Genomic DNA, 21,687 nt, shown 5'->3' with positions numbered 1-21,687 from the left:
AATTACAAACTGAGCAACAAATGGTTGATGGGGCTGTGAACAAAGATGTCTGGATGTCCCTTGGCTGAGGACAGGAAAGGCAAGGACTCTCTAAAAGCAGACAAAATAAGCACAAATCAAAGAGAACCTCTGTGGCTCAGGGCTGAACTCTAGAGGCTTAGATGCTCTCTCAACTTGCTTGCTTGAAGAAGAGTCATTACCCTACCAGGTCACATGGTCACATGATCACTGCTGCAAGCTAACAGCCAAGATCACAGAACACTAAGAACGCTTCAGAATAAGCTCAGTTTTAAATATAAGCCCTCTTCCGAATTCAAGGACACCTAACCTAACCTTAACTGGGTTAGCCCCAAAGGGATTTTCCCATGTATTTTACCAGAAAAATGTAGATAAGATGGGTTAGGATTGGGTCTCCTTGAATGCAGACAGCCAAATGGACATTGTCAACAGATTCATAGCCCATCGGTAAGTGTAGGAGGGCACTGACTTTTCAAGCTTGCCCTGTCTTTCCAGATAAAATGCATGGGGAAATCCCACTGGAGGAGGAAGCCCGATTAGGGTTAGGTCTCCTTGATTTCAGACAGCAAAATGGTCATTGCCAATGGATTCACAGCCCAACAGTAAGCTTAAGAGGGCACTGACTTTTCTAGTCCACCCTATCTGGTTCCTGGTAAAATACGTGGGAAAATCCCATTGGGGGCAAACACATTTAGGATTAGGGTTGGATTAGGGTTAGGATTAGTACACCAATTGTAAAGGTATGGGAGACAAAGCGAATTCTGCATTATTGTAAGATTACATGAATGCATTTCTTTCTTGTTTCTCCTGATATTTTTATCTAATAAAGAGGCTGTGGGGGGAGCACCATGGCTCATTGCTTTCCAGTTCACAAGCTGACAGCCTGGGTTTGAGACCCAAGCGTGGTGCGGTGGGGACAGCTCCCATTGCCTCTCCCAGCTCCTGCCAATCTAATGGTTCGAAAACATGCAAATGTGAGTAGATAACTAGGTACCACTTCCGTGAGAAGGTAACAGTGTTTTGTGCGCCTTGGCATATAGTCATGCTGGCCACATGACCACGGAAACATCTTGGGGCAATGTTGGCTCTCTTGGCTAGGAAACAGAGATGAGCACTGCTCCCTAGAGGTGGACAGAACTGGAGGGGGAAACCTTTACCTTTTATCTTTAAATTGGCTCTACAGAATAACAGAGTTGGAAGGGACACTGGAAATCTTTTAGAGTCTAGACCAACCCCATGCTCAGACAGGAGATCCTATACAATTTCAGACAGATGTTTGCCCAATCTCTTCTTAAACACCTACAGTGATGGAACACCCACTACATTTGAAGGAAAGCTCTTCCATTGGTTGATCATTCTAAGGAAATTTTTCCTTAGTTCTAAATTTGCCCCTCTCCTTTATTATTTTCCATTCTTTGCTTCTTGTCCTGGAGGCTCTGCCTCCATCTCTTTTATGGTTTCTGGAGTCATCAAATAAGCCTCCCTCCATTGAGATTTCCATAAACTATCCTGCCCAAAACGGAAAGAAAAACTACCGAATGGTGTGAAATATTATCTATTTATAGATGATGTGTCTGAAATTTTGTAAGGTTCAGGATTTGGTCTTGTTTTGTTGAAGTCTCTCTCTTTCTCTGGTTATAGGTTTTGTGTTGCATTTGGTTGGATTGCTTGTTTGTTTTGTAGGGCAAGAGGCCTGACCTAGGGAGTTGGATTGAGGTCTCTCAAAATGGAACACAATTATAGCAGTGGTGGGATTCAATTTTTTTTACTGCCGGTTCTGTGGGCGTGGCTTTGTGGGTGTTGCTTTGTGGGCATGACAGGGCAAGGATACTGCAAAATCTCCATTCCCTCCCCACTCCAGGGGAAGGATACTGCAAAATCTCCATTCCCTCCCCACTCCAGGGGAAGGTTACTGCAAAATCCCCATTTGCTCCTGATCAGCTGGGACTCGGGAGACAGAGAATAGAGTGGGGCAGGGCCAGTCAGAGGTGGTATTTACCGGTTCTCTGAACTACTCAAAATTTCCGCTACCGGTTCTCCAGAACTGATCAGAACCTGCTGAATAACACCTCTGAATTATAGGGATGAGAAGAATGTGGGGAAGTGAAACAGCCTTCCTTAATATGACATAAAAATAAGAATAAGAACTCTTATTGGTTTATATAAGATATCTCTGAAATTTTGCAAGAACCAGGATTTTGAACTCATGTTAGAAAAGCAACTATTTCTGGATGTACCCCACGCTGCCTTGCCAGTAAATTATGGGTTTTGAAGTTCTCTTTGGAATTGTGGCAGTTCCACACATCTCAAAAGTTTGGCTTTCTTTTTGCCAGAACCCGAAACTTAAGCTACTTTCATTTCTTGTAAAGGAAATGGAAATGATTGACATCAGCAGACAACTGGGCCTCCCATAGTCAGAATGGCATGTGATATGAAATGGGAGGAATATTTTATTATTTGTGGGATGACACTTAAAAGGTTGACGGTATAAGGGGGTCCAGTCCTTCTCTCTGAAGAATCTGGAGACAGCGGACCGAGACCAGTCCCAACCTGTGTGGAGCTCTTTGAGAATTACTCCTTTTAGAAAAGCAAGTAAGGATTTGTCTAAATACCCTTTCCCTGTCGAGCTTTAGGTAGTGTACATTTCATGTTCCTTGGTTTTAAATTATATTATCTTTGCAGGTTCTGTTGATCTGCCTATAAAGTAGCCTTAGATACCATTTTCTTTTCAGAACAACTAATCAGTGGAACAACTTGCCTCCAGAAGTTGTGAATGCTCCAACACTGGAAGTTTTTAAGAAGATGTTGGATAACCATTTGTCTGAAGTGGTGTAGGGTTTCCTGCCTGAGCAGGGGGGTTGGACTAGAAGACCTCCAAGGTCCCCTTCCAAGTCTGTTATTCTATTTCAATTTATACTAAAGAATGTGTGCCTTGTGCCTAGGAATCTGTGAATGGCTGCAGGCGCTTCAGGGTTAAGGAAATACATGCACCCTTGGCAGTGGTGGGTTTCAATTTTTTTAGAACCTATTCTGTAGGAGTGGCTCAGTGGTCATATGTCCAGGTGGGCATGGCCAACTTGAAAAATGTGGTGGAACTCACTTAACAATGCTTTTGCTTAGTAACCAAAATTTTGGACTCAATTGTGGTCATAAGTTCTCTTTCTCTTTCTTTCTTTCTTTCTTTCTTTCTTTCTTTCTTTCTTTCTTTCTTTCTTTCTTTCTTTCTTTCTTTCTTTCTTTCTTTCTTTTTTCTCTTCCTCTCTCTTTCTGTCTCTCTGTCTCTCTCTGTCTCTCACTCTCTGTGTGGCTCTTTGTCTCTATCTCCCTCCCTGTGTCTCTCTCTGTCATTCTCTCTGCGTGTCTGTCTGTCTCTCTCTCTCTCTGTCTCTCCTCCCTGTCGTCTTGATCAGGCTGAGCTGCCTGTCCTTCTTCAACACCTCCCGGGGTGCACGTCCATCGTAAAATCCATCGGGTCGTCCAAAGCAGCGGGGCTCAGCATGACCTTGGCTGAGTGCGTGGAAACGCTCAAGTCCGCTGCTCGCCGCTCCTCAACTAGTTGCAAAGTTCTCTCCGGAAATTCTGGCGGGCGGAGGCAGCGCTCGCCTATCGAGCTTCGGCGAAGGGGTTTTTTTTCTGCGGGACGGAGCCTGGGCGGCTGGGAATTCCCCAGCCGAAGTAGAAGGCGAGGCTTTCAAACTGGCCTGGCCCTGCTTGAAAAGGCTGCTGTGGCGGAGCAAAGGGTGCCCTGGCGGAGGAATTCCCTCCTTCATCCAGTCTCTGGAATTTTTTCTTTTCTTTTCTTTTTTCTACAGAAGAAGGAAAAATTTTTTTTTGACTGGGCAGCTCGACGTGGTTAAGGCCGTTCTGCTCCTCCTTTGCGCTTCTTGCCCACGGAAACGCGCTGCCCTCTTCTCTCTGAGAGCCGCCTGGTTAAAAAGGAGGAGGAGCCCATCCGGGAGGGCGAGGAACGCGAGGGGGATCCCTCCCCCGCGGATGGGCTCCGAACCAGCGGAGCCTCCTCCTCCTCCTTTTTAACCCAGGCAGCTCTCGGAGAGAAGAGGGCAGCGCGTGCCCGTGGCCTTGTGCAGCAGCCGAATCCTCGCCTCCTGTTCTTCGGCTGCTGCACAAGCCCAGGGCCACGTGCCACCTGCTTTGCTGAATCCGGCGCGGCTTCAGAGAAAGGCGGCGTGCGAGAAAGCGCCCCCCCCCCACACTGCCTGGACGTTTGAATGAAGGAGGCTGCAGGCTCCTTTGTCCTCGGCTATGCGATCTCCTTTCGTTCACTGCTGCCCGAAAGAGTGAATGAGGCAGAGGGAGAATGAAAGGAGATCGCGTCGGGCGGGGGGCGGGGGTGGGTGGGAGCGAGCCAAGCATTCCGATACTATGCCACCGGAGGAAGGGGTTCTAAAAACGTACGCTCAATTTCACGAACGGGTTCTAGCGTTCGGGTTTGAACAGGCTGAAACCCACCCCTGGCCCCTCATTTCTGAAGCCAAAGGTTTTGTGGGTGACTCTGGAGAATGAACTGGAGAAGCAGCATTCAATGATACCTTCTTTGGGCTTACACTGGACCTTTGCATATAGTTAATAACTGGCTTGACTTACGTTGGTGCCAATGATTTTATTGACAAGAAAGGAAGACAACAGAATATGCACCAAAGGGGAAAAAAATAGAGCCCAGGAGTTTAGAGTGTTATTAAGAGGAGGGGTTCGCTTTGTTGGTCTGGGGAGGAGAACATCTGGAAGCTTCTCCCACTCCTGGCTGGCTTTTCTCCGCCCCTCCCCCTTCCAGTGGGTCTTAAGCATATCGGTGCTGAAATTGTTAAAGACGCCAACTGTAATGGTAAGGGAGGCAGGCCAATGACACGCAGTAGAGGGAACTGTCAGATACAAGGCAGGTAACTCTAGGGTAGGAATGCAGGTGGAACAATAGGCTCAGAAGAGACTCTAGTTTTTGGCAAAAACTGACAGGAAGGAGAGTATTTCAGGTCTGCAAGAATGATTTCATCTGTAGGGTTTAGACCAGATAAGAAATACAGTAGAACCTCTGGTCACAACCATAATTCATTCCATAATTTTGGCCGCAAACCGATTTGGTCGTGACCTAAACCTAATTTTGGAAATTTGGCGCTTACAAAAAAATGAGGTGGAAGGGGAGATCAGCCGTGAAAAATAAAATTTGTGCATTTTTTTTAATCACAACCCGATTTGGTCGTGGGCAGCAGCGTTCGTGACCAGAGGTTCTACTGTATGAGCAGATGAGCGAATTCTACATTATTGTAAGGTTACATGAACACAATCTTGAAGTCTGAAAATACTTCAGTTTACTTCAGAGAGGAAATGAACATTACTAGAAAGAAACTGGTTCCTCCTAATTGTCTTGGAGGCAAGGAGGAGGGAAGGGTTGAAATAATAATCAGGCCTCCACGATTTGGAGACTAGAGCTTTGTAGGCAGGAGGGACGAGCGGAGAGATATGATATTTCTCACTTTCAATTTCCTTCAAAGGTCAGCCTCCTTCCCCCGTTATTGTTCTTTTATTTAAATATATTATGTACCATCAAGTAATCATCATCTTCTACTGACCGCATAGATAGATCTACTCTTTGAAAGTTTCTAATTAAATCAGAGGTGTCCAAACTTGGGAACTTTAAGACTTGTGGACTTCAACTCCCTGAATTCCCCAGCCAGCCATAAACTCCACAAGTCTTAAAGTTCCCAAGTTTGGACACCCCTGAACTAAAGCATTCTCTCAAGACTCCTAAATGGGGCACTCATTGTCACTCTATAGGAGTCCATCCCTTTAGTGACTGACCATCCTCTTCTTCCTTCCCTTCTACTTTTCCCACCATTAGAGCCTTCTGCAAAGAGCTGGGTCTTCACAGCATGTGTCCAAAGTAGGATAATTTGAGCCTGGACATCCTGAGCTTCTATGAACGCTCTGGGTTGACTTGTTTGATGATCCACTGGTTTGTTTTCTTGGTTGCTTGTGGTATTCTCAGGGTGGTTCTTCAACTGCAAAGTTCAAAGTGCCAGACATAGCTGAGAAACATCCCAATGTCTCTTTTCCTTTCCAGATAATCTTCACAGGACAAACAGCAAACAGAGTCCCTTTGGGGAGAGGGGGCAGTATAAAAGTCTAAATAAAAGTAAAGTAAAGCAACAATGGGCAATGAAATTACAAAGGATTTTCTCTCGAAACAATTTGAAGAATTCGGGAGAAATTTGAGTCAATGCAGTGTTCCAGAACTGGCAGCTAAGTACCAAAAGGATTTAAATGAAATGCAAAATCTGCCCCTTAATATTGCAGTTGCTGGGCAGGTAGGTGCTGGTAAATCCTCCTTTGTCAATGCCATCCGGGGTGTAAAGGATGATGATGAAGAAGCAGCTGAGATCGGGACAGTAGAACAAACCAAGGTTCTAAAGGCATATCCCCACCCCTCTTTCCCCAATATCCAAATATGGGACCTTCCAGGAATTGGAACATGTAACTTTAAGGCAGCAGACTATCTGAATGAGATCCAATTTGAAAGATATGATGTTTTTATTATGGTTACCTCTGAGCGCTTTACTGAAAATGATGCTTTGCTGGCAGAAGAAATACACAGAACAAGGAAGATGTTTTACTATGTACGTACCAAAATAGATGTCAGTATCGAAGGTGAAATGAGGAAAAGGAATTTCGATATGGAGGAAACCCTGGCAAAGATAAGGAGCTATTGTGAAGATAGTTTGAGAAAGGCAGGTGGTTTTTCTGCAAGAGTATTTCTGATCTCCAACTGGAAGGTAGACCAGTATGATTTCCCTCTCCTGCGAGAGACAATAGTCGCTGAACTTCCTGACTATAAGAAGCGGATTTTAACACTGGCTGTGCATCATTTCTCAGAAAAAGAATTAATGGTGAAAAAAGAGCTGATGAAATCATATATACAGAAGATAGCATTGGTGTCTTGTGCTTGTGGAATAGTGCGTGTTCCAGGTCTCTCTATGTTTTGTGAAATTGGAATATTGCTGGATGCTCTGAAACGTATCTGCAATGTGTTTGGCTTAGACGACCAGACCCTTCATTTTGTTGCACTTCAGACGGGAAAAGAAATCGAAGAGTTGAGGTCAGCTATCAAGAAAACCCCATTAGTCAGCACAATAGACAAAACAATGGTATTTTCTCTGTTGAAGAAGTCAGCACTTTGGGTAAATGTGTCGATTGTGGAAATGGCCTTTACTTTTGTACCTGTTATTGGGTCTGTGTTTGGTGGAGCGAGTTCGTATGCGGTCACATACTATCTTCTAAACAGCTTTCTTGATGATGCGGTGGAAGACGCCCAAAATATTCAAGCAAAGCTTCTTGAGGGAGCAGAGTCCCAGGGAAAGCAGCCACCCTCTTCCCCTTGAAGGAGACAGTCAAGCATTTCATTCAAATGAGAGGAAGGGGCAATAAAATAATAATGTTTCAATAGCTTATTAGAACTACCTACTTTCTTTCTTGTTTTAATAATTCTCCAATTGAAGTATGTGCTTGATTACCCTTAGGGCAAATAACTATCACTGTCAGAAGATGTTTCCATAGGAAGCTGGAAATTAAGTATTTCCTTTTTTTTCTTTTGTTTTTTTCCTGTTCTGCTTGTAACTATTATAAATAACAAAACAGTAGAGACTTTGCTATCAAGCTGAAAGTATTAGAATCCTTTCTTTAAAAATACCATGAAAGCAACGAATGTACTCTTCTAATGTTATTAATGTCACACTCAGCATTATTTGTACAACTTCAATAATTACCTGTCCTTCCTTTATTATTATTATTATTATTATTATTATTATTATTATTATTATTATTATTATTATTATTATTATTATTATTATTGTTGCTGAAATATAGGTTTTCCAGAAATAAAAAGAATTTTAAACAAAAGTTTGAATGCTGGAGTCAAATTGAATGCTGTGAAATCCAATTGAAACGGAACCTCTAGAGAAGCTGCAAGAAGTCATTGGGCAAAATTCCAAATTATCCACTGTAACATTTGTCAAACCATTTACAAACTCAATGCTCAAACTACAATACTTGGTGGGGGGCAGTGAACAAATTGTTCCTTGGCATGAGAAAAGGATAGGGGACATCTCTCTCAAGTGTGTGTGTGAGAGAGAGAGGGGGGGAGAGAGGGAGAGGAAGAAGGAGGGAGAGAGAGAAGGGGGAGGGAGGGGGAGAGAGAGGGAGGGAGGGGGAAAGGAAGAGAGAAGGGAGGGGGAGGGGGAAGGAGGGATGGAGAGAGAGGGGGGAGGGAGGGATGGAGAGAGAGGGATGAAGGAGAGAGGGAGCGAAACTCAAAGCAAATGGCTCCCTGTAGCTCAGAGTTGAAGTGTGACTCTCCCTTCCCTTTAATTAAGTTGGATTGCTTGAAGCCATAATGAAATGATCCGTTCTTGATACATACAAATTGCCACTCTTTTTATATATCCAATTGGTTGAGATGCTAGATGGGAGAGTTAGAATTATGGTCATCCTGGAATGATTGGTTCCCCACTCCCCAATCAGTTTCTCCAACTTCACTTTCCTATCTTCATCAGAGCCTCTTTCCACTGGAAAGGAATCAATTCTGTCTTTTTCTTTAGCTCATTCTCCTTTTGCCCACTTTTTAAAAATGGTCTTAATCTGTTTGTCCAAGGTCCCAACTCTGTGCAGATTCTTAAGATTGGGGGAGACTAAACAGCAATTTCTTAAGGATGCTGTAATGGGAGCCATGATTGGACTGGGGAGGGGAGGGAACTATTATTGAAGCAGGAAAGAAAAGATCTTAAACTGACTCTACCTTATCTGTCCTGGGTGCAAGACAGAGGGAGGGAAGGATGGTCCCATCAGGCTTCCTAGATTCACTAACTAGAGCAAGTAGAGTTCTCAGCATTCTTGTAAAACTGTTTTCTTGCCTGGCCAACAGGACATGCCCAACTCAAAGTTGACCAGGTTCAATGAAAGGTAGAGAAGAAAGATGGGTAAGAGTCCAAACTGGCACCCCCAGCTCACCTATGATCTCAGTGTGGCTTGAGGGGAATCCCCTAACCAAGCAGGAAGTGGGCTTGCTTGCACACATCTGGAGAGTCAAAAGTGAGGTGGCAGACCCCTAACTTAAGTAGAGCAATAAAGATAAGTGGAATCAGGCTAAAAAATAACACTAAGGCACACCACAACTCCCTTTTCCTGCCTCCCTGACAGGATTAGCCCTTAGGACAGGAAAAACAAAAGACCATGGACCAAGATTAGCCCAGTAAAACAGGAAAACAAAACCTAGGGCAATCAGAAACACATCAAAACCCATCAAGCTGTAGGAGCTTCAAAGGGGAATTAAGCATAAAAGGCTCCAAATCACACTCCCAATCTTCCTTATAACCCAGGAATGCTGGAGCTGTGTCACTTTTGCTTTTTGCCTTCCTGCATTAAATAATTCTGCTTTCTGGCAACTGGCTTCTGAATCCATTTGTTCTCAGCGTCCGTGACTTATGTCCCAGCTGGGAAATGAAGACAGGAGTTTTTCTTCCAACAGTTGCCATTGCACCTTATCCAGACTGGGAACCTTCAGTCTGAAACCAGTGATCTGCAGAAGGGGCACAAATGTATCCTCCATTATACATTTAAGTTAATTACCTACTTATCAAAATTACCTCAGAAGCTGAGGTGTCTTACTAGGGACTATGGTGGATTTCGTAGCTATAGGGAACGTGAAGGGAGTTATGACACAACTGAGAAGAATTACAATCTCTCTCTTCATTTCCAGATAACCTGCACAGAACAAAAATCAACTATGGGCAATATATTTCTAAAAGATAATGTAAGGAGAGAATTTGAAGATTTAAAGAGTGATTTGAATCGAGGCAAAATCTCCAAAGCAGCAGCTGAATACCAAGGATATCTAAATGAAATGCAAAACCTGCCACTCAATATTGCAGTTGTTGGAAAAGCAGGTGCTGGTAAATCCTCCTTTATTAATGCCTTCCGGGGCATAAATGATGATGATGATGAAGCAGCCGAGGTTGAGACAGTAGAGGAAGCCAAAGTGCCAAGGGCATATCCCCACCCCTCTTTTCCCAATGCAACGATATGGGAGTTACCAGAGATCAGAGAGCGTAATTCAAAGGCAGCTGAATATTTTGAGAAGGTCCACTTTGAAAGATATGATGTCTTTATCATGATTGTCACCGACCGCTTTACTGAAAATGATGCTTTCCTGGCAAAGGAAATACAAAGAATGAGGAAGAAGTTTTACTATGTACGTAGCAAAATAGACATCAGTATCGAAAGTGAAAAGAGGAAAAGGAATTTCAACATGGAGAAAACCCTGGAGACTATCAGGAATTATTGTGAAGATAATTTGAAAGAGTCAGCTGAGCTCCCTGCGAGAGTCTTTCTGGTATCCAACCTGCATGCACACATGTATGAATTCCCTCTCCTGCGAGAGACAATGGCCGCCGAACTTCCTGATTACAAAAAACACCTTTTAACCCTGGCTGGGCAGGTTTTCTCAGAAAATAATTTGATGGACAGAAAGATTAAAATGAAATCGTATATAAAGAAGTTTGCGATGGTATCTTGCATTTGTGGAGCAGTTCCTGTTGTGGGTCTCTTTCTAGTTTGTGATCTTGGAATCCGGATGGTTGCACTTAAGTGTTTCTGGAAGGTGTTTGGCTTAGACCAGAGCTCCCTCCGTTTCCTGGCCCTTCAGACGGGAAAAGGGTGTGAAGAGCTGAAATCGGGGATCCAGAAAAGGCCATTGGTCAGTACAGTCAATGCACAGCTGGTACTTTCTCTCCTGGTGAAGTCTGCTCTCTTGTTTATGCTCCCATTTGTGAAATATCTGGAGATCTCTCTTTGTGAAACTCTGCCAGTTGTGAAACTGGTTCTTGATTACATGCCCAGTGTCGAGTCTGTGTTCTGTGGAGTGAGTTCATATACTGTCACGTATTATTTTCTGAACAAATTTCTTGACAATGTGGTGGAGGATGCCCACAATATTCGAGAAAAGCTTCTTAAGTGATCAAAGTCCCGGTGAAAGACCCAAGAAGCCATCCTCCCCTCTTTGAAGGAGAGAATTTCATCCCAATGAGAAGAAGGGGAAGAAAATAACAATATGCTTCTATACTTTTTTAGAACTTTCTATTTGCTTGCTTGTTATTCTCTGATTGCCATATGTGTTTGGGCTATCAGCCTAAGGGGCAAATAAGTCTCTTTGTCTGCAGAGGTCTCCATGGAAAATTAGAAATTAAGCATTTATCCATATTGTTTCACTAGCTTTTTCCCTCATGTGTAACAATTATCACTAATTAAAGAGTCAGGTTGATCCTTCCCAATTTGTCCGGCTTTACTTTCCTGTCCTCATAAGAGCCTGATATTGATCTGATGGCCTGCAACGTCCAGATATGAATAACAAGGGGCTGACCCAGCCCCCCAAACTTTCAATCTTAGGAAAAATCCAAGATTTGGGCATGGTTATATTTTCTAAAGCCAAGGGCTCTTTCTAAATTCCCTGAGCGAAGGCCCTTCTCCTCGGACATGTATTGTTCCAATTCTGCTGAATTTCCTGATTGCTCTTCCCTACCAAAATCTAAATCAGCTTTGCAGCTTCGTGTTACACCAAGGTGGATAATTTTTTAAAATAAAGTTCTTATTTTATCATAATAAAAAACAGTCCACTAAGCATTTGGGCACAAATATTTTGCACAATAACAATTAAATTTTACAATCATATCCATTATTTACCTATTCTGACTTAATGCCAATATCTTACATATTTGATATTATAACAATCCTCTTTCTTAATTTATTTAGCTCTTTTAGTTATGCTAACTCCAATTAATACATTTTAACACAGTTTACCATCTAATTTTTATATTTATTCTCTAACCATCGATAAAATGCTTCCCATATAGTATAATAATCAGTTTGTTTGTTCTCTTTAATTGCCAATGTTAATCTGTTCATTTCTGCACATTCTAATATTTTCCTAATCACATTCTCCTCTGTAGGAATCTCTTCGCTTTTCCAATTTTGTGCAAATACAATCCTAGCTGCTGTTATAAGATAAATAATCAAATATACATTTTCTTTATGACAAGTTTCTCATAAAATCCCCATTAGGAATATTTCCAGTTTTAAGTCTATGTGTTTTATCATCTTTTTGAGCCACATATGTATTTTAGTCCAATATTTTCTCGCTTCCACACATGTCCACCATATATGATAGTACGTGCCGGGTGTTTGGTGGCATTTCCAAAATTTAGCCGATTTATCCTTGAACATCTTCACCAGTCTTGCCAGTGGCAAACGCCATCTATAAAACATCTTATACAAATTCTCTTTATATGCAGTTGACATTGTTAACTTATAATTTCTATCCCAAAATTGCTGCCATTTGGCTGGTTCTATTGTATCACCAAATTTTTTTTGACCAGGTGGGTAATTTTGATGTGGTTCAAAGACTAACTAAGGCTGAGTATAAATAAGGGGTCAAACTCACAAAGGGGATCCAGAGATTCCCGGATTTTGCCATTCTTTGCAGTAAGAAGGAATTCCCATCTTTTTCTTTGGGTTGCCATATTTGCACAGACTCTTTCACGGCTACTCTGGCTGCTTACTTAAAAGAAGAAACAAGGTAACTGGTATGAATCCATTTTAAAAGCGAATCAAGGATATAGGGCTTTCCACACATCTACTCTACTCGTGCTACACTAGATACCATAATCCCAGGTTCAACTGCTCCATGCATGCAATTGCAAATGGAAATTGATGCCTCTTCTCTGCTTCCAAGGGCAGTTGTAGAAACACCCCCGTTAGAAAAGCAAATATTTCTTATGTACGTTTCAATATCCCATTCAGTGCACTCCCCAAATTCCAGAGGGCCCACTCTTCACACCCCCACACACTCACCCCTTGGGCTTGTTTCAGCCACCTAGACACCAACAGATCCAGCACAGGGAGTCCTCAACTTGCAACAGGTCACGTTGTGGTAACTAAGGATTCAAAGTTACAACGGCACTGGAAAAAAGTGACTTATGACCATTTCCCCACACTTATGACCATTGTAGCATCCCCACGCTCACATGATTTACATTCTGAACTGACTCTCCATTTATGATGGTTGCAAACCAATGTTCCATTGGTTTGTATTCTTGGCTGTCCACGGTGTTTACCCAGGGTCTTCTCCAGCCCCAAAGGTTCAAAGTGCCTGACACAGGTGAGAAACATCCCAGTGTCTCTTTTCCTTTCCAGATATTCTGCACCGAACAAAGAGCAACAATAGGCAGTAACGATCCTATAATCAGAGAATACGAAGAACTGCTGACTTAAAAGATTGCATATTAATGGGATCCAGTCCTCTCTGATAAGTCTTGAGGTTTGGGGCAGAGGACAACTACAGCTTGCCTTGACCCATCTGAGAATGGCTCCTGATAGAAAAAACAAGTATTTATATGCACCAAACTCCTTGGCTGGGGAATTCTACGTGCGGACCAGTAGTGCAGTGGTGGGTTGGCAATTTTTTTACTACCGGTTCGGGCGCACTCCTGCATGCACAGAAGCATCCGGGCAAGTGGGCAGAGCCTCCCGCCACCGCTACTACCGGTTTGCCCGATCCGGGCCAAACCAAGAGCAACCCACCTATGCAGTGATAGATTGCCAATTTTTTTACTAGTGGTTCGGGCGCGCTCCCAAATGCGCAGAAGCATCCGGGTGGCTGGGCAGAGTCTCCCGCCACCACGACTACCAGTTTGCCTGATCCGGGCCAAACCGAGAGCAACACACTTCTGGTGTGGAAGTCCACCCACCTGAAAAGTTGCCAAGTTTGAAAAAAACACTTGTTTGTTTTACGGTGTCTGCCAAAGTTTTGCAAAGAACGAAACTGATGGCCGTCCAAAGGTAGTTTCTTTTTCCTGGAAATCAGCTGCTTTTCATGCTGGGCGCTGTAAGAAGCTCGGATTTGATGGGCAGAATTTCAGCCATGCAAAATGGGAGGAACATTTATTATTTGACGAAACAGTGCATTGGGAACCGAAGGGTATATAAGAGAGATGCAATCCTTCTGACCCAAGGGGTCTGGCTATTTTTGAAAAGGGATCCACTGCAGACGGTGTAGAGAACTTTGAGAATTACTCGTTTGATAAAAGCAAGTAAGCATTTGTATAGCTTTCCCCTCTCTAGGTATAACTGTTGTAGATTCTGTACTCTTGCTTTTCACATTCTATTTTCTTCTCAACTTCTGCTTATCTTCCTATAATGGAGCTTTCAGTATAATCTCCTTTCTGCTAAAGAATGTCTGCATTTTGCCTAGGAATCTGCGAACGGCTGAAAACCGTTCAAGGTTTAGGGAATGCATGCACCCTTCACCCCTTGTTTCTAAACCCCAAGGTTTTTTTTTATGGGTGGCTCTGGGGAATCAGCCGGAGGTACAGCAGAGTTTTCTCCCTCTCATTTAATGATGCCTCCTTTGGGTTTATATTGTTTTTGGTGTACAGGTAGTCCTAGACTTACAACAGCTCATTTAATGAAAAGAAGGACTAGGGGTCACATGATAGCAGTGTCCCAATATCTCAGGGGCTGCCACAAAGAAGAGGGAGTCAAGCTATTCTCCAAAGCACCTGAAGGCAGGACAAGCAGCAATGGGTGGAAACTAATCAAGGGGAGAAGCAACCTAGAACTAAGGAGAAATTTTCTGACAGTTAGAACCATTAATCAGTGGAACAGCTTGCCTCCAGAAGTTGTGAATGCTCCAACACTGGAAGTTTTAAAGAAGATGTTGGATAACCATTTGTCTGAAGTGGTGTAGGGTTTCCTACCTAAGCAGGGGGTTGGACTAGAAGACCTCCAAGGTCCCTTCCAACTTGTTTATCCTATTCTAGTGACCGTTCAAAGTTACAACGACACTGAAACAAGTGATTTACGAGCATTTTTCACACAAGCTTTGAAGTTTCCCCATGATCATGTGATCAAAATTCAAATGCTTGGCAACTGGTTCGTACTTATGACCGTTGGTGCGTCCCAAGGTCATATGATCCCCTTTGGCAACCTGCCAACAAGCCAAGTGAATAGGGAAGCCAGAGCCACTTAACAACCAGGTTACTTACTCACTTATCAACTGGAGTGATTCACTTAACAACTGCCGCAAGGAAAGTTGGAAACCGGGGCAAAACTCACTTCACAAATGTCTCACTTAGCAACATAAATTCTGGGCTCAACTGAGGTTGTAAGTCAAGGGCTACTTGTAGTTAATAACTAGCCCACATTACCAGGGATTTAGAGTAATGTCAAGAGGTGGAGTTGACTTTGTCTAACTGGGGAGGAGAACATCTGGAAAGCTTCTCCCTCTCCTGATTGGCTTTTCATCTCTCCCTCCCCCCACACTTTGGACCTTGATCCTGGCAGAATTGGGATTGCAATGATGAAAGGCCCCAGTTCATTTCTGAGCCCAAATATTTTTTGAGGATGGTTTGGGGGAAGCAGCCGGAGAAGCAGCAGCCTTTTCTCCCTCACATTTGATGGCATCTTCTTTGGGTTTACACTGGATTTTGGGCTGGAGTTGAGTGCAGTTAATATATAGATTTTGTTACATTTGTGCCAGGCAGATATTTTATTGATGAGAAAGGAAAGGATTTGCTTTTAAGGGTATAGGGTATTTACTTTTTGTATTTGTTTTTAATGAGACGCCTGTACACCGCCCCGAGTCCCTTCGGGGAGAGGGGGAGGTCTATAAATCTTGAAAAATAAATAAATAAATAAATAAATAAATAAATAAATAAATAAATAAATAAATAAATAAATAAATAAAATGTATCAAAAAAGAAGAGGAGGATCAGGGATTTCGAGTGGTGTCAAGGGGGTGTTAGTGTTGGCTTTTTCTGGCTAGGGAGGAAAACATCTGGAAAGCTTCCCCCTCTATTGACTGACTTTTCATACCCTCCCCCCCTGCTTTGGACATTCATCCAGGCATATTGGCGTTGCAGTTATGAAAGGCACCAGTTGTCATAGTATACAATTACAACTTGACCTTAACACACAATAGAAAGAACAGACGGATAAAAGGCAACGAAGCCAGTAGTAGGAATGTAAACGGAGCAAGAGGCACTAAAGGAACCCTCTCTAGTTCTTTGACAAAAAGGGGAGTGAGAAGTGAAGTACTTCCAGATTTGCAAGACTGATTTCAGCTCCAGCGAAAGTAAGAGCATTTAGGCTTATGTATCTCCCCATGGAGATTTATAGTAGTTTATATCTCTTAGAGGTTTACAATGTAGAAGCATTATTTGCAAAGCGACCACAACAATCGTGGTGTGTCAACCCATTTTGGGACTTCAGTGCTGACATATTGCAGAAGAGGGATAGTGGGGGGGGGGGGGAGAGTAGAGATAGTTGGGGTGTTGTAGTCAAAACAAATCACTTTATCTTTAAAACCAAGGATATTCCTGCAGCTGCTGAAAAGGAAGGGACAAGAGTCACCTAGCAACTGGACAGTAACCTGATTGGACCTTGTGACTGGTTGTTTTGAGAAAGGGGCATACTATATATATATTTATTTATTACTATATATATATTTATTTATTACTATATATATATTTATTTATTACTCCCTTTATTTATTTATCAGCACAAAATACAACACAAATATAAAAAGGCAATATTAAAAATAAAAATATGGTTTTCTGCCTGGATGGTTTTCTGTGATGAGCCGAAGGACAGAAAGAGGGAGTTGTGAGCTTCCTCCCAAATTTGGGCATACCAGGGGTTGTAACACACATACATACATACATACATACATACATACATACATACATACATACATACATACGGAGGGAGCTCACTACTTCCTCTTTCTGTCATTCTGCTCATCATAGAGGACCATCCAGAAACTCATATTTTTATTTTTAATGTTGCGTTTTTATATTTGTGTTTTATTTATGCTGATAAATATAAATATAAATATAAATATGTTGTATTTGTACTGATAAATAAATAAAGGGAGACTAGTATAGATCTATTTCGAGCTCTCATCAGCTAGCCATACCCTTACTGGGATTCGAACCTGGGCTGTATATATCTTAGGCAGGAGTCTTAGCCACTAAGCCACGGGTTCTCTTCCTTATCAGTTGAGCCAGGGAAATAGGTATATATATATATATATATATATATATATATATATATATATATATATATATATATATATATATATATATATATATATATATATATATATATATATATATATATATATATATATATATATATATATATATATATATATATATATATATATATATATATATATATATATATATATATATATATATATATATATATATATATATATATATATATATATATATATATATATATATATATATATATATACACACACACATAAAAAACAACAACAAAAAATTCTCATCCATTACATACAGCATGTTGTTTGGTTAGAAGCCTTTGTGCATCTATATTTTCAGTTACATACGTATACAGTCACAAATTTTCCATCTAATATGACTAAATACCTCACTTTCATTTTACATCATATGTTCAATTACAGTTAATATTTCTCTCCTTTCAGCAAACCTAATTCCGTTGCAAGGGAATTAGGTTTGCTGAAAGGAGAGAAATATTAACTGTAATTGAACATATGATGTAATAACATTTAATAACAATATACTTTATGTAATCACTTATCTCATTCTGATTATTTTTACAATATAAAAGAATTTACCAGCTATTTATGTTTATACGTCACCACTTATAGTCCCATTAATCATCTATCAAGTATATTTATGTTAGAAAGGGGCATACTTTTATTTAGGTGAAAACCATGGGAATATTCAGAGTCAGTCAGTTTTCACCAGCCTGTGCCAATATGCCATATCCAATAAACCTATTCTTTGAGGAATTTACCTGCCTCGGAGTTTTGTTTGCTATGGGTATGTTAGTTGGAACCCTGACAAGGTCCTCATTTTACTGATCTTGGAAGGATGGAAGGATGAGTTAACCTTGAATCCAGTCAGGATCCAACTCTAGGCTGTGGGCAGAATTTTCCTGCAATACTGCACTTTAACCACTGTGACACCAGGGCGCAGTGGTTAAATTTAGGACTTTTAGGATTTAAACCAGCTAGGAAACATGATCAAATGACTTATGCTACTTTACAATAAGGTTACATTAACATACAGTAATCTTGCAGGTCTGAAAGTACTCCAGAGTACTTCAGAAAGGAAGAGAACATTAGAAAGAAACTTGAACTGATTCTTCCTTAACTGTCTTGGGTGCAAGAGGGAGGGAGGGATTGAAATCACCACCAGGCTTCCAAGATTTGGTAACTAAAGGTGCGTAGACATGAAAGACAAGCAGAGATCTATGAAATTCTTCATAGCAATTTATTCTATTTAATTCTTCACCGTAATTTAATTCCCTCTTTGGCTGCTGGCTGTCTTCTTCTCATCTTCCCTTCCATTTTTCCCAGCATCAGAGCCAGCAGCAGAGAGCTGGGTCTTTGCATCATATTTCCAAAGTAGGATAATTTCAACCTGGACCTTTGTGCCTCGTTGAGAATTCTGGGTTGATTCTTTTTACGATCCATTGGGTTTTTTTCACGGTATTCTCAGGGGTCTTCTCCAACCAAAAGTTCAAAGTGCCTGAAGTAGCTGAGAAACACCTCGTTGTCTCTTTTCCTTTCCAGATAATCTGCACAGAACAAAGAGCAACGATGGGCAATAAAATGACTAAGGATCATATGAGGAGAGAATTCGAAGGTTTAAAGAGCGATTTGAATCAAGGCGATATCCCCAAAGTGGCAGCAGAATACCAAAAACAATTAAATGAAATGATGAATCTGTCCCTCAATATCGCAGTTACTGGAGAGGCCGGTGTTGGGAAGTCCTCTTTTGTCAATGCCTTCCGAGGTGTAAATGATGATGATAATGAGGCAGCCGAGGTCGGGCCAGGGAAAGAAACCAGGGAGCTAAAGGCCTATCCTCACCCTTTATTTCCTAATATAAAAATATGGGACCTCCCAGGTATCGGAACCTATAACGTTAAGGCAGCAAAATATCTGAAGGACGTCCAATTTGAAAGATATGATGTCTTTATTATGGTTATTTCTGATCGTTTTACTGAAAACAATGCTATGCTGGCAAAGGAAATCCAAAGAATGAAGAAGAAGTTTTACTATGTGTGTAGCAGAATTGATGTCACTATCAGCAATGAAAAGATGAAAAAGAATTTCAATATGGAAGACACCTTAGCATCTATGAGGAAATATTGTGAAGGTAGTTTGGAAAAGGCAGTTGGGGTTTCCTCAAGTGTGTTTCTGGTATCCAACCGTGAGGTACACATGTATGATTTCCCTCTCCTGCAAGGGAGAATAGCCGCTGAACTTCCTGACCACAAGAAGGATATTTTAACACTGGCTGTGCAGATTTTCTCAGAAAATGAATTGATGAGGAAAAAAGAGGTAATGAAATCCTATATAAAGAAGGTAGCGTTGATATCTTGTGCTTGTGGAGCGGTGCCTGTCCCGGGTCTCTCTATGGCTTGTGATGTTGGAATTTTGATAGATGTTCTGAGACGTTTCTGCAGGGTGTTTGGCTTAGATGACCGGTCCCTCCGCTTTCTGGCACTTCAGACGGGAAAAGAATTTAAAGAACTGAGATCAGCTATCAAGAAAACCCCCTTAGCCAATGCAATCAATGCAGAATTGATATTTTCTCTCTTGATGAAGTCATCTCTCTGGGTCGCCGTATCGATGGTGGAAATGGTTCTTGATATAATACCTCTTATTGGGTCTGTGTTTGGTGGTGCGAGTTCATACATCGTCACATATTATTTTCTGAACAGCTTTCTTGATGATGCTGTGGAAGACGCCCGAAATGTTAGAGCAAAACTTCTTCAGCAACCAGAATCCCAGAGAAAGTTTAAAGATACTTCCCAAAACCTCCTCTGAAGGAAACAGCCCAGCATTTCATCCAAACGAAACTGGTGGAAGAAAATAATAATGTTTCAATGCCCTTTTAGGAAAACTTGTTTTCTTGTGTTTAAGAATTCTTTGATTGGAATGTTTTCTTGATCATCCAGAGGGCAAAGGAGTACCCCTATCTGCAGGTATCTCCATGGGAACTCAGAAATTAATCATTGATCTATATTACTTGAGAGTGGTTGCTTTTTCTTTTTTTTCTGTCTTTTCTGTTCTATTTGTAACAATTCTAAATGCCAAAATAATAGAGATTTTGATGAGAATTTGAAGCTGCATATTGCACAGCAGTTTTTGAACAATATCATGGAAAAAAACAGTATGCTCTGCTCAAGATGTCTCATTAATTAATTATCTGTCTATGCACAAATTGTTTTTGGAGTTACATCTCTTCCTTAAATAAAAAGAATTTTAAATAAAGCTTTGAATGCAGGCTTTGATTAATGAAATTGAAGGGGGAACGCTAGAGAAGCTGCTAAAAGCCACTGGACTAAACTGCAATTTATCCACTGTAACACATTTCAAGTCATTTACAAACTGAAGAACAAATACTTTGTGGAACTGAGACAAAAGTGTTTGAATGTCCCTTGGCTGAGAACAGGAAGAGCTCTCTTCAGGCAGGGAGGAAATAAGCTGGAATCCCAAAGGTTCTTGTGAATGGGATTACATTTCTCAGGGATGCTTTAATGGGAGTCACAGGTTGGGTATGGGGCAGGGGAGGGATTATTGAAGCAGCAGAGAAATTCATTTCACTTCCACTGTCCTAGGTGCAAGAGGAAGGGAGGGAAGCTTCCAACAGGCTTCCAAGATTCAGTAACTAAACCAAGCTGAGTTTCCAGCATTCTTGCCAAACCTGTTTTCTGGCCTGACCAACTGACCACTCCCAGCCCAAAATTGGCCATGCATAATGAAGGGTGTGGCACACAGATGGGTGAAAGTCCAGCCTGTCATCCCCCCTCCCCAGTTTTCATCTCTCAGCTGAGTTATTTTTTGACAAAATAACCCCAAAACAATCCCCCAACGAAGCAAGAGGTGGATTTGCATGCATCTGGGGACTCAGATGCATGCAAAAGTGAGGTGGCTACAGGTTGGGCCACTAGGACTCTCTCTGTGCTCTCCTGAGAGGTATCCATCCCTAAGCTTACTCCTGGGTGTGAGAAGATTCTGCTGTTGGGGGGCTTCAGCCAGGTCTGTAAGAATCCTTCCAGCTGACTTGGAAAGTGGCCAATCAAAGGACCCAGTTATGTGCAAGGGGTTTGCCAGGATAGCAGCTGCAACGTACAATGGGAAGATTTCTACTGCCAGTGCAGGAGGAAACCAGAGGAGTCATTTGTGTACCATGCTGGGTGGTGTGATTGACCTCCTTCTCAAGTTGCCACTTTCACAGCTCATGTGGGACTGTTGACATTGCAGGTGCCAGAGGGGTGGGTGGGAGGGTTTGTGGGTAGGAAGCATGATTCTCCCTCTTGAGTTGCCAATGTTCCTATTCAAATCAAGCAGGGAAAGGTGGCTAGGTACATCAACCCAATTACAGCTTGGCTGATATGTTTCTGCTCCAGACATGCTAGCCAGGCCTTTGGAAACTCATGGGAGATGGAGGTTGGGTGTTTGTTACCTAACAGCTCTTGCCAGTAGACCATAATTTAGATACAGAGGAAAGTTGGTCAACAGAGGAGGAATGATATGACATC

General features: G+C 41.8%; 2 protein-coding genes across 7 annotated transcripts; both read left to right on the top strand.

Moving 5' to 3' along the window:
* The first annotated feature begins 2,449 nt into the window (after positions 1–2,449).
* On the top strand, positions 2,450–11,346 carry LOC309396851 (interferon-gamma-inducible GTPase 10-like). Of its 6 annotated transcripts, none has more exons than XM_081962339.1 (5): positions 2,450–2,610; positions 5,873–5,986; positions 6,095–6,119; positions 6,181–6,338; positions 9,782–11,346. In XM_081962339.1, the coding sequence occupies exons 4-5, from the start codon at positions 6,183–6,185 to the stop codon at positions 11,036–11,038; spliced, it is 1,413 nt and encodes a 470-aa protein (XP_081818465.1). In that variant the 5' UTR covers positions 2,450–2,610; positions 5,873–5,986; positions 6,095–6,119; positions 6,181–6,182; the 3' UTR covers positions 11,039–11,346. The 6 variants fall into 6 exon arrangements, with proteins under 6 accessions (XP_081818465.1, XP_081818466.1, XP_081818470.1 ...); XM_081962341.1 differs by lacking the exon at positions 2,450–2,610 and adding an exon at positions 3,067–3,080; XM_081962340.1 differs by lacking the exon at positions 5,873–5,986.
* A 2,690-nt stretch (positions 11,347–14,036) lies between these two features.
* Positions 14,037–20,412, top strand: LOC309396853 (interferon-inducible GTPase 5-like). The gene is made up of 2 exons (XM_081962347.1): positions 14,037–14,165; positions 18,707–20,412. Exon 2 carries the CDS (start codon positions 18,734–18,736, stop codon positions 19,967–19,969), a length of 1,236 nt encoding a protein of 411 aa, XP_081818473.1. The 5' UTR covers positions 14,037–14,165; positions 18,707–18,733; the 3' UTR covers positions 19,970–20,412.
* Positions 20,413–21,687: the final 1,275 nt, after the last annotated feature.

Source organism: Natrix helvetica, assembly GCF_964273705.1.
Source record: "Natrix helvetica genome assembly, chromosome: 9".
Classification (NCBI taxonomy): Eukaryota; Metazoa; Chordata; class Lepidosauria; order Squamata; family Natricidae; genus Natrix; species Natrix helvetica.
The sequence above is the reverse complement of the archived record's forward strand: the minus strand, read 5'-3'. Positions and strand labels throughout refer to the sequence as shown.